The sequence below is a fragment of the Myxine glutinosa genome, chromosome 2 (assembly GCF_964187855.1).
Source record: "Myxine glutinosa chromosome 2, kmMyxGlut1.1, whole genome shotgun sequence".
Lineage (NCBI taxonomy): Eukaryota > Metazoa > Chordata > Myxini > Myxiniformes > Myxinidae > Myxine > Myxine glutinosa.
The window spans coordinates 1,595,342-1,608,605 of record NC_136262.1 but is presented as its reverse complement, the minus strand read 5'-3'; the positions used below and the strand labels follow the sequence as shown (position 1 = coordinate 1,608,605).

At 46.3% G+C, this 13,264-nt stretch overlaps 1 protein-coding gene across 2 annotated transcripts in view; it reads left to right on the top strand.

Annotated features, from left to right (window-relative positions):
- The window catches only part of LOC137422099 (chromodomain Y-like protein), a 90,753-nt gene extending 78,068 nt beyond the window's left edge, over positions 1 to 12,685 (top strand). For both annotated transcript variants that reach the window (XM_068108849.2, XM_068108848.2), the window contains one exon: positions 11,420 to 12,685. In XM_068108849.2, coding sequence (XP_067964950.2) covers positions 11,420 to 11,581 — 162 coding nt within the window. In that variant the 3' untranslated portion in view covers positions 11,582 to 12,685. The remainder of the gene's footprint in view (positions 1 to 11,419) is intronic.
- The last annotated feature ends 579 nt before the right edge of the window (positions 12,686 to 13,264 follow it).

Genomic DNA, 13,264 nt, shown 5'->3' with positions numbered 1-13,264 from the left:
TTTCAACATCATGTTGATTCCATCCGTCATTCTGCGATCGTGACATTGTTGGTGTTCAAATGGGATGATAGTTGAAGAGGTTTTTGAAATCAAAGTCTGTGCCAAACCCTGCACCACAGGAAGAATGCACCCAGCATTCCTGCCAAAACTCATTGTTTTTTGGATTGAAGAAAAGAGTATCACTCACACCAAGCCAGTCTCCCAACAGTAGGAATGTTTCACTACGGAGGCATTAGCCATGCATGTGTACGTGTGTGTTACGACATGGGGAGCCTTCTTTTCAGACATGGGGTGACAAGGAAGGTTAAAAATGAGCAATTTTTTCCCAAAATGAAATGTTTTTTGTTGAGAGAGCAGAGAATATAACTGAGATATGGTAATGGAAAGGTAAAGTAAGACGGTTGGTTTTCCTTGATATTGCAGGCCACATGAGATGGATACTGCACTGTCAAACCCATTACATCCACAGAAATCTCAGTGGAAAAAGGAATCTTTAGAATAGGAGGAAGCAGCTTTCCTCATGTTTGCATCACTACTATGGATATATTTGGCTGGTATTACAAATGTGTGGCTGCAACGAGTAGCACTGCTTGGCTCCATGGCTGTGCTGCCGATGCAGTGCCCACTGTAGGTTAAGGCAGGAATTTTGAACTTATTCAGGGGGCTGGCACTAACTCGCCTTGTCTTTGTCAAAAAACACTGGAATCGTGAACATTCACTAACGAATATTCTGGCAGAAGGATCGCCGGATTAATGTCCATCCAAATGACGGCACACTTTGATATAATGTTCTGTCTGTTGATCACTGATCCAAGTTTATAGTCTGGTCTCGAATCAAACCCAGACTGGACGGCTCAAATGCAAGTGTTCAGGTGTCTCGGATCTCTGGACTGTCCTGTGAGGACTCAGCAGGCTTTTGACTACAAATTAATATCTCGGACATTTGACACAGTCTGGCATCCCGCTTTGCTTACCAATCTTTCTGCATGTGGCCTACCAGGCCATCGTTATTCCTGGATTTCCTCCATTCGTGCCGTCAACATGATTCCCTCAATGGAACCTCCTCCTGGTACAGACCGGAGTTCCCCAAGGCAGTGTGTTGGGCCCAGTCTTGTTCCTCATCGACATGAACGACCTCTCACACACACTAGAAAACCCTTTCTTCCTTTTTTTCACACCAAATTGTTGTGCAGTACCTTGTTGTTCTGGGCGTTCACACTTTGTCCTCTTTTGCTCCGACGAAGGGTTAACGCCCAAAACGTCAGCTTCTCCTTAATTTGCATGGCGGTTAGCATACCTCTGTCAATGTCCTGATTATTTCATCCATAAGTTTACCATTTCTATGCAAAATGTCAAAACTTCACAGGAAGTATCGCCTGATATGAAGTCTTCAGAGGAAGATCCCCACCACCCCCATCTGTCTTTTGGGCCCTTAACATCTTTGGAGTGGTGGGGAGAAGGGTGTGTGCTACTCTCCAAAAATGAAATGTCTTTCCTTTGGGAGAAAGGAATGGGAGATTCTCACGATGACCTGGTCCTGTACTTGTGCTTTTCACCTTGCTTTTTCCCATTATTTGTATTTTCCTTTTGGTGGGTGGGGGTTGGGAGGGAGATTAGAACTATTTACAGTCGGTCCTCAATATTAACAGTCAAAACATTCGTAGATTGATATTCGCGGTTCATAACATGTGACCTGCTTCTACATTCATGTATTTGCGGTGAAAAAAAACAACATTTTATTTATTTATTTATTACACATCAGAACTGGTTTCCTATATCTACTGCCCCTGATATTAACTCAGCCTGGGAATTATTGTACAGAAACCTGCTCTCTCTTGTGCACGGATTAGTTCCATCTCATCTTCAATTATATCTTACCTATCCTCCCACTTTTAGTACTCTGAATCTTGTGGCGATGTAGTTGCTTTAAAACAACTTGCATTGTCCTCCTGGAAGGCAAATCCAACTGGAGACAACCCTGGATCATTCCACAAAGCTCGCAACAAGTGTGTCTGTTCTTTGGAGAGCCAGAAAACAACATCTGTCGAATCTCAAGAATGAGATTTCAAACTTGTCTCCCTCCTCTAAAACCCGGTGGCGCCTTGTCAAGGTGGCACCTTCTGCCCTCTCGGTGCTTTCTCCCACTCAGGTATCTGCAGGACACACCCGAACCACCAGCAACCCCCTCCAAGTGAAACTTTATAAATCCAGAGCCACTGCTCACCTCCATTCATTTATTCCTCTTTTTTCCCTGCCCGTGGAAGCATCTTCCTTACTCTCTTCAATCTCATTCTTCCCTCCAGGTCTTCAAGGCAGCTGTTCACCACTATCTCAAGTCATCCCCCATCCAAAATCATGATCTTTTCTACACCTGTTAAACAACCCGAATCCCCACCCAAACATTTTGCTAACGTGTCCATCTTGTCTACCCTTTGTGTTCTTTCTTATCCCTCATCATTACCTGCATTAGTTGTTTGTCCGTCTCCCTCTATTTTCTCCCTCCGCCCTGCTGTTTGTGTTGCCCGTTTCCCCTGCTGTTCCCTTTATGTTGTGTCCTGATTTGTTTTGTGTCACAGCTCTACCATGACCCGAGACCCTGTGATAAAAAAAAAAAAAACAGACCCCCCCCCCCCCCACCCCCCATTTAAAAAATGCTCCCACATTCGCGGTATTTTCCTGGAATGTATCCTGCGCAGATGTCGAGGTCCGACTGTACTTGGAAAATGCGTTGTAAGGGAAGGAAATCAGGGAAGCTTGGTGATCAGAGACATGTTTTCCTGATGACCAGTCTTCTCTTTTAAACCAGAGGCATGCTGACACCTCTTCAGCAGCCAAAAACCACTCCTTCAAAACTATTTCTGTCTCTACTGGTGAGGCCGAGGTGTCTCTTTTTTACAAGGTTATAGGCTGACCATCCAGCTAATCCCCTCACTCGAATTTCCACATTAAATAAGTCGGGAGCATATCCTTGTTTGTTCATCTTGGTCATGAGCCACTCATATTTGGCTTTTAACTTCACCAGCTTCCAACATCCGAAACTCAAATGGTACCGTTAACTCAACGAGTATGATGCGCCTACTCAACTCTGATTAAAAAACCACCTTTAGAGGCCATTTTTTCCCCGCAAGCGGGGGTTGGCCTTTTTCGGGGACCGTGGTTGTTGTTGTTTTTCGGTCCCCTTTTTGAAGCAATGTTTTACGGCCGGATGCCCTTCCTGCCGCCAACCCTTTTTGTCGCCTTTTACGACAACCAGGGAATTACCAGTGAACTGGTACTCAATTAGCCGACCTCGGAAGGATGACAGGCTGAGTCAACCCCCCTGGCGTTAATTCAGCGATCGACTGGGATTCGAACCCAGGATCCTAGGATCCTAAGCTGGCACCCTAGCCGCTAGCCCAACACCAGGGATTACTCAACTCTGATTGAAGGACAATATCTGGTCTTTGATGTATCAAAGGGATAATCCCAGGCAATGTATTCATGCCAGGTAGATCAGCAGCCCACATTTTGCAATCTGTTCGCCGAGGTTGCTCTTTGTGGATGCTTCTATTTTCCATTGTTTTCTTTGAAAAACCATCTTTCAAGAAATTGCGGTAATTCACATTTTCCTTCATGGGGTAGGTGTGTTGTGGGTTCTTTTGACTATCTATGGTTCTTGCAATGCATTTGAGTACCCGATTATACCTCCAGGTATAACACCCTTTTGCTAGGGCAAACTTAGAAGCAGAGAGCGTATGCTCTAATTTTGCATAGCAACCACAAAGTCAACATTGAGCGTCATCCTTTAGTTTCCAATGAACAAGATTGCCCCCTGTGGGGAGTTGATCATGAATGGACCAAATGAGGAAACTAATTTGCAGAGGTCACATGTGCCATAAGTCAAACCAAGTTGGGGACCTTTGTACGCAGTCCTCCCTGGTTGTCTACTGAAATGACAAATGGCCCAACTGCCTTGTGGGGTTCATTTGTCATTTCCTTCTTTATGAACGTCCTCAAGCGTCGAGTTCATTTTTTGATTGTTGCTTGCTTGCTTTGCTTGCTTTGACCACACGTACACTGTGTCAGTCACAGACCTTTTCAATCAGCTTGAACAGCTCTTGTAATCTCACTTGTTTTCGGGGAGTTTTTAGAGCTTTCAACTGCTTTGTGGCCACACCACTTACGACTGGTTCTTATTCTCGGTTGTGCTTTATGGATGAATTTATCCCATGAATTTTCGAGAGAAAGCAGCTAGATTATGAAGAGCTTCTTGAACAACCATCTTCGTTAAATGTGTCCTTCAGAGATTTGTCATGGAAGCATCCAATGCTCTTAATAGGTTTGTCAAATAATGTTAGAATTTTATGACCTGCTTCTTGAAAGAATATCACATCACAACGAATATCACCTCGAATGATTGAGACTGAATGTGATTTTGACGGTTTGAAATTCATATGACACCGTGTTGTAAAAGCTTGTACAACCTTCTCCAATGGCTTGATCTCTGATCATCAATTTGGTTTCAGACCAGGTCACTCTACTCTGGACATGCTGCTTCTGCTGTCTCAACAATGGATGGAGGTCCTCAATGCCAAACAGGAAATCAGAGCTGTCTCCCTTGACATATCAAGGGCCTTTGATACGGTCTGGCACCCAGCTCTGCTCACCAAACTCTCCTCCTATGGTATCCATGGAAATCTCCATGCATGGCTTGCGGACTTCCTCTCTGGTCGTAGTCAACGTGTGGCCCTGAATGGATTTCTCTCATCTCCCCTTCCTGTTCAGGCTGGAGTTCCCCAAGGAAGTGTGCTGGGCCCTGTGCTTTTTCTGGTCTTTATCAATGATCTCTCTGACTCTCTGGAAAATCCTCTCTATCTCTTTGCTGATGACTCCACTCTCTGCCGCTCCATTCCTCTTCCCTCAGATCGGCAGTCTGCAGCCTCCTCACTCTCTGAAGACCTGGACAAAATCACAGACTGGTCAAACAAGTGGAACATGTCTTTCAATCCTGACAAATCTCACTCTCTTACTATGTCTCTCCGAAAAGATCGACTGGACAACCCTCCCATCTACTTTCTCAACAATCCTCTCCAAGAAGTTCTGTCACTCAAGCTTTTGGGTCTCACTATCTGCCATGATCTTTCATGGGAAAACCACATTTCCAAGCTGGCCTCCAAAGCCAGTCGCCGACTGGGCATCCTCCGTCGTGCGAAGTCCTTCCTCGGCACACCTGAGCTCCTCACCACATACAAGGCTTTCATCCGCAGCTCAATGGAATACTGTTCTCCCCTATGGGCTGGTGCTCCTGCCTCACACCTGGCTCGGCTTCACGCTGTTGAATCCAAAGCTTTCAAAATCATTGGAATCTCCCGCGATGAAGCTATCTCTGAGGGCCTTTCACTCACTCACCGCAGGCAGGTAGGTGGCCTTTCTGTCTTCTACCGACTCCTCTCCGGCCTTGCTCCCCCAGCTCTCTCTGTGCTCTGTCCCCCAAATATTCCTACAGGTCGCACAAGATCTGCCAGCAACCCTCTGATGGTTAAACTGCCGAAATCTCGGCTCTCTGCTCACCTTCACTCTTTCATTCCTCTTTTCTCCCGCCTGTGGAACAAACTCCCACACTCCCTTCAATCCCTCTCCTCCCTCCAGGTCTTTAAAACAGCTGTTCACCACCATCTCTTATCTTCCCCCATCCATAACCTTGATCTTTTCTACCCCCACTAATTCACCCCAGATCCACCTTGTTTGAAATTCCAACTTCTTTCCTGGAAATCCTGGCAGTGTCCATATGTTTATACCTCTCCCACCCCCCCCCCCCCTTCACATGCCTCCCCCCCTTCACATGCCTCCCCCCCAAAGCCCTCTCCCTCCCACAGATCTCTCGATGTCTCCATGTCTCTCGGTCCCTGCTCTCAAATGTTGTGTTTGTGTCCTTCCCCCTCTCTCCCCATCTTGTCTACCGCTCCCGATGTTATTTGTTTTATGTGTCTGTTTGTCTTTCTGTGTGATTAATGTTCGCTCTTTCACGAGCCTCGATCTTGTATACAAAAAAAAAAAAAAAAAAAAAAAAAACCTGTCCAAAATGTCGTGTTTCTTTCTGGCCTTTGGTGAGGATTGCTGTTTCATCCATGAATGCCCTCAATGAAGTTGTAAGAATACCATTCTCGAGTTGTGTTGTCACCGGTATTTCCCACCGTACTCCATCCAGGATGAGTTGCATTTTCAGGATGAAAAGGACTGGTGAAACTGTGCAACCCATGATGAAATGCACAATGTATCTTCATTCTCCTCTGTATTGAAAGACCTTCCACACCAATGCTGATTATCGATAAAATCTTGTCATGTCCATATCTGATGTGCATATCCCCCCATGTCCATACCCTGCCCCCCCCCTTCATCCCAGTTGAAGTGCGTTTTGAACCTCAACTTCCTTACACTCTGTGGGGGAGCGGGGGGGGGGCAAGGGGGAGCCACGCTCAAAAAAAGGAATGTCTTCAATCGCGAGTTTCTCGCCACGACCTATTGACAAGTATTAGTAGACCACAAATATGATTGATCAAATATGAGGTACAACAGCACATGATTTGGTGACCATTGTCAGTGACCACTTTCACTTGACTGAATTTTTCAGATTACGCTGTGATATCGATGATTGTAGACCTCGATAATGTTATAGCATTTGTAGTAAGACAAGATCAGAAAGCTGGTTGGAGACGACGTCATGAATTTTCGAAGCTCCACACGGTCTCCACATTTTCAAAGTTAAGTCTGTTCACAATTGTATTTTGTCGTAACTGTATTTTATCTTTCGGCGTGTGAACTTATAGTGTGTCCCTTGGATGTTTCTCGGTGTTTATCTCGGTGTTTATCATAAATTAATCGTTTGTTTGCCGCGCGGCGTGTGAGGCCTTGCAGCCTCAGGCTTCTCCCGTCGAAGTTTGTTTCTTCCTTCGCTGGTTTTGCTAGGTTTTTTGATTTTCCCTTCTCCCCCAAACTTCACCGAACATCTCCTATTTGTCTAACGTTGTAACCCCCACACCCCCCCCCCCCCCCAAAAAAAACAAAAAAAAACTTTTATTTCCCTTTCTCCTCGTGTGCTTTTGTCCCATCGTGTGCTTTTGCCTCTGCCCACGTGCGCTGTCTCGCCCCGCCCCCATTTTCCCCTTGCCTTCCACCTTTTTCCCTGTTCAAGTGACTCGTGGTCGTCCCTCTAGGCTCCCTCTCCCCATTGGTATTTTTGTGAATATAAGATTGTTCTTCACGGTTCTGTTTAAATATGTTTAAACTTTCCCCTGGAATGTTTTATTCAGTCGTATATTACAACACGCTGTTTTTCTTACTATTTAAAAGGCTCCTTTCAATTTCCTCTTCAACTCATTCCATTAAAAAAATATATTCAATCGCTTATGATTCCAAATCACTCCATGCTCTAAATTCTCATTCATTCCACCCCTCCTCCATCGTTCTTAAACGGATCGCTAACTTCAAAATCACAACAAACCCAATTTGTTATAAATGTTCATCTTTCATGAATCATCCACTTTCTAAACTCCCCCCTTGCTCCTCCCCTCCAAATCTCCCCACTTGCCCCTCCCCTCCTAAACTCCCCCCTTGCCCCTCCCCTCCTAAACTCCCCCCTTGCCCCTCCTAAACTCCCCCCTTGCCCCTCCCCTCCTAAACTCCCCCCTTGCCCCTCCCCTCCTAAACTCCCCCCCCTTGCCCCTCCCCTCCTAAACTCCCCCCCTTGCCCCTCCCCTCCTAAACTCCCCCCTTGCCCTTCCCCTCCTAAACTCCCCCCTTGCCCCTCCCATTCAACTCTCTCGCCCAACCCCTCCCCTTCAAATCTCCCCCCCAACCATCCGTCCCAAATTCTCCCTCCTCCCACCTCCTTCTCAAAGCTGCCTCCTCCCCACTTCGTCTCCCTTCTATCTCATACCTCCACCTCCCCCAACCTTCGACTTTCCTCTGCCCCCCCTCAAACAACCCCTCACTGTGCCTCATCCCATCACCATCAAACCTTTCGTCCTCCTCATCCTTCCCTTTCTTGTAACTCTTCTGTAATCTCTGACACACTATCAACTGCTCTTCCTACCTCCCCCTCTCACACTTCATTTGACCCTACCCCTCCCCTCCCCTGTCCTGCACCCGATGCTCCCCCTCTCTCCTCATTAACGGTATGGACCTCAAACATCCGGGGCCTTCGCTCAAACCTGATTGATCTCTCCATTCAGGTTGCTTCTGACAATCCAGACTTGATCTGCTTAACATAAACTTTCCTCCTTCAAGATGTCTCTGATTCCTTAATATCTCTTCCTGGTTACTCCCTCCTCCGGTATGATAGACCTGAGCCTCGTGCTGGTGGTGGGGTGGCTATCTTTATCAAAAACTCTCTTCCTCACTCTCCCTGCACTGCCCTCTCTCCACCCCACCCCCAGGAGTACCTCTGGCTACGGCTTCCTCACCGCTCCCACCTTTTGTTCATATGTGTTCTGTACCGTCCTCCAAACAGTGACGACTCCATTTACATTTCGCTATCGGACAACATGGACCAACTTCTATCAACTCATCCAAACTCTCTCTTCCTCATATGTGGTGACTTCAACTGTCATCATGCCAGCTGGCTGGGTGTGGGTTCATCTCTCACCAGCCATGGCATCTCAGCAAAGGACTTCTGCGACTCATTGGGACTGACACAATCTGTCAATTTCCCGACCCGGATCTCAGTCAATGGAGTATCTTCTCTTCTGGACTTGGTTATGACTAACTTCCCTGCAAATGTCTGCTGCTCTTCTTCTGCTCCAATCGGTTCTTCTGATCATGTGCTTGTTAAAGTGGACATCTCTCTGGCTATTCTCAGAGAGCCTCCTCAGCGCCGACGAGTCTGGCATTTCACTCAGGCCGACTGGCACGGTCTGCAAGCAGCCATCAATCATCTGGACTGGTCTCCCATCTCTACTGCCTCTGACATCAATTCTTCCTGGGAATTCTTCCAAAGCAAACTGCTCTCTCTCATGCACAGATTTATCCCATCTCGTCTTCAGTTGTCCTACCCTTCCTCCCATCCATGGTACACTGAATCTTGTGGTGAGGCAGTTGCCCTGAAACAACTTGCCTTTGCCTCTTGGAAGGCAAATCCAACTGAAGGCAATCTCAGTTCCTTCCACCAAGCTCGAAACAAGTGTGTGTCTACCTTCAGGAGTGCCAGGAAGCACCATCTCTCCACACTCAAGATTGAACTCTCAAACCTGTCTCCTTCCTCCAAATCCTGGTGGCGTCTGGTCAAATCCGTTTCTGGTGTTTGTTCCCCCTCCATCTCCTCCCTTACCTCAAATGGCTACACAGGTGACACCGCACGTGACAAAGCCGAATGCCTCAACTCTGTGTTTGCCTCAAAATCTTGTGTCCCAAACCCATCTCTCTCTGTTCCCACCTTTCCCAGTCGAACCCAACTGCTCCTGGACTCTGTGTCCTTCTCTCCTGACAAGGTGGAGAAGTTTTTATCAAACCTCGACTCTGATTCTGCAAATGGACCAGACGGCATCAGCCCACAGGTCCTAAAATCCTGCTCTGCCGCTCTATCTCACCCTCTCTCTGTTCGTTTCACCCTCTCTCTGTTCGTTTCACCCTCTCTCTGTTCGTTTCACCCTCTCTCTGTTCGTTTCACCCTCTCTTTTGCTCAAGGTCATCTGCCAGCATCTTGGAAATCAGCAAACATTACCACTTTACACAAAAAGGTGCAAAAACAGATCCTTGCAACTACAGACCAATCAGCCTGCTTCCAATTATCAGCAAAGTCATGGAGTCCATCATTGCTTCGGATATCAAATCCTTCCTCTTCTCCAATGGCTTGATCTCCGATCATCAATTTGGAATCAGACCAGGGCATTCTACTCTGGACATGTTGCTTCTGCTGTCTCAACAATCGATGGAGGTCCTCAATGCCAAACAGGAAATCAGAGCTGTCTCACTTGACATATCACGTGTCTTCGATACGGTCTGGCACCCAGCTCTACTCACCAAACTCTCCTCCTATGGTATCCATGGAAATCTCCACTCGTGGCTTGCGGACTTCCTCTCTGGTCGTAGGCAACGTGTGGCCCTGAATGGATTTCTCTCATCTCCCCTTCCTGGTCTGGTTGGAGTTCCCCAAGGTAGTATTCTGGGCCCTGTGCTATTTCTGGTCTTCATCAATGATCTCTCCGACTCTCTGGAAAATCCTCTCTATCTCTTTGCTGACTCCACTATCTGCCGCTCCATTCCTCATCCCTCAAATCGGCAGTCTGCAGCCTCCTCACTCTCTGCAGACCTGGACAAAATCACAGACTGGTCAAACAAGTGGAACATGTCTTTCAATCCTGACAAATCTCACACTCTTGCAATGTCTATCCGAAAGGACCGACTGGTAAACCCTCCCATCTACTTTCTCAACAATCCTCTCCAAGAAGTTCTGTCGCTCAAGCTTTTCGGTCTCACTATCTGCCATTATCTTTCCTGGGAAAACCACATTTCAAACCTGGCCTCCAAAGCCAGTCGCCGACTGGGCATCCTCCATCGTGCGAAGTCCTTCCTTTGCACACCTGAGCTCCTCACCACATACAAGGCTTTCATCTGCAGCTCAATGGAATACTGTTCCCCCCTCTGGGCTGGTGCTCCTGCCTCACACCTAGCTCAGCTTCACGCTGTTGAGGCCAAAGCTTTCAGAATCATTGGAATCTCCTGCGATGAAGTTAACTCCGAGGGCCTTTCACTCACTCACTGCAGGCAGATTGGTGGTCTTTGTCTTCTACCGACTCCTCTCCGGCCTTGCTCCCCCAGCTCTCTGTGTGCTCTGTCCCCCCAATATTCCTTCAGGTTGCACAAGATCTGCCTGCCTCTTATGGCCTTATGGCCTGCCTAAGAGCCTGCTCCTCTGCCTCTTATGGTTAAACTGCCAAAATCTAGGCTCTCTGCTCACCTTCACTCTTTCATTCCCCTTTTCTCCTGCCTCTGGAACAAACTCCCCCACTCCCTTCAATCCCACTCCACCCTCCAGGTCTTTAAAACAGCTGTTCACCACCATCTCTTATCTTCCCCCCTCCAAAACCTTGATCTTTTCTACCCCCGCTAATTCACCCCAGAGTCCTTGCAGTGTTCATATGTTTTATACCTCTCCCACCTCCCCCCCAAGTCCTCCCGATGTCCCTGCTCTCAAATGTTGTGTTTGTGTCCTTCCCCCTCTCTCCCCATCTTGTCTGCCGCTCCCCTTGTTTTTTGTGTTTTGTGTGTCGGTTTGACTTTTTGTGTGATAAATGTTAGCTCTTTCATGAGCCTCGATCTTCTTTACCAAAAAAAAAAAAAAGGCATAACGTGTGGTTTTATCAATATGTTTACGAATTCCGTGGGCAGGTTTTGATTTAGTAACTGGCTTATTCCTGCAGTGATTTTGGGGTGGCTTTTGCAGGTACTGATGGAAACAAAGGAGCTGATACGCTCGGCGATGCGCCCTGAATTAGACCGAGTCAACCAACGGGAGTGTGACGCCTTGCGGAGAATCTGGAGTTCTTCTGAAGGTGTGAATTCACTAATCGGTTACCTCCGTAAAAAGGACACGGTTTTGCCTTAAAACAGGTTAAACGGATTTCACACAAGGCATAAGGACAGCTCCTACGACCTGACATTTTGCCTCCAGGCTCTTCATTCGATTGTTTTACGCTTGTGATGAAGTTTATTTCCACAGCAGTTATTAATGCTCCTCAGGAAGCCATGACATTTTGCAACTGTAACAGTGCGCCCTGTTACAGTGCGTCCTTTGATGGTTTTAGATGCTGCATAATTTTTCATGAACAAGCTTGTATTTTTACTTTGCCTGCAAACATTTTTAAATAATAATAACATCGACAATCGAATGACGAGATGTTTAATATAACTGAAATATTGAGTTGCTTTTATCTTTTAATACATTTTCCCTAAATCTCTGTGAATTGAAGATAAAGAAAACAACCGATGGGGAAGCAAAAAGCTTTCCAGAGTTGTCGGTAAAGGTTGTCCCGACTCATGGAAGGGAAGCGGTGTCGTATGCCTTGAAGCGGGGTGGTGATTGAGGTAACGGACAGGGATGACGATGCCATTTTGTTTTGTGTTCTTGAAATTGAGGGGTTTGTGGTCCAAGATGTGCTTTGATGTGGTCCATCTATCCAAGATGTGTTTTGTACAAGGATGTGGTGCCAAGTGCACGTCCCCGGAGATGCCGCAACACCGTTTGCCATCATGAGCTTGTCGTGACTGCTCCTGTGAAGCGCTTGGTCCAAATCGATGCCTCTGCACGTTTCTCTTCATAATAATCAAACGTCTCCAGGCTTTGGTGGTTTCATGTTGATGGAGACACTCTGCTGTTCTTGACCTTTGACTTTTACTCAGAGTCCACTAAGTTATCAATTGGAGTCTTCTGTTGAGCACCAATCTCCTAACTTGCTGAGCTGAGCTGTAAAAATGGCCAGGTCTGTTTTGACTACTCTGCGGGGAGGTCGTCTGTGCACCGAATAGTGCCAGCTTTCCTCTGTGAGGAATCTTAGAATGTTGAACGTTGATTCTTGCAAACTTGGCAGCGAGCTAGATATATTTTCCTTGTCTTTGTGTACATTTATTATTTATTTTTTTGTGTATTCTGGTGTGAAACTTTTTTGAATAAAGTGGATTCATTGGGTTTTCAATAAATAAAAAGGGAATATTTCCTGAGTATTTGATATTGTTATGAAATTGACTGGGTTAAGGAGAGGTTAAATTATTCATCAGTTCTCTTAATGATTATTGTTGTGTTTGTAACCCCAATTAGCAATGACCCCCAAGGGCTTCTGACGGTGGGATCAATGCAAATTTTCTATGCAAGGGTACAGTGTAGTGGTGGTGGTGGTGGTGGTGGTGGTGTATTACTACTGATGCTTCAGAACCCTAGATTCTATCACGATATTAATAATAATTTATATTTTTAAAGGAGCAGTGTCTGTTTTTGTCTATCATATTGTCGCGTTCCTGGTGATTAAAATCTTCCAAAGAAACTGATTTCTGAATGGGCTTTAACTCTGAGGCATTCAGTCAAAATGTAGTAGAGAATACATACGTGTGGGGGCAAGTGGTGGAGAAGCCGGAGTGCTTACCTTCCCTGATCCCACCGGCAGTCTTCACCCTGTAATAAATCAACTCAAACGACAGGATTTAAAATGTACAAATAAATGCCGGCTTTATTAAGAAACGCCGGTAACCAAATGAAACACGATAACACTAAATTCCTAAATTGAGGGACCCTCCA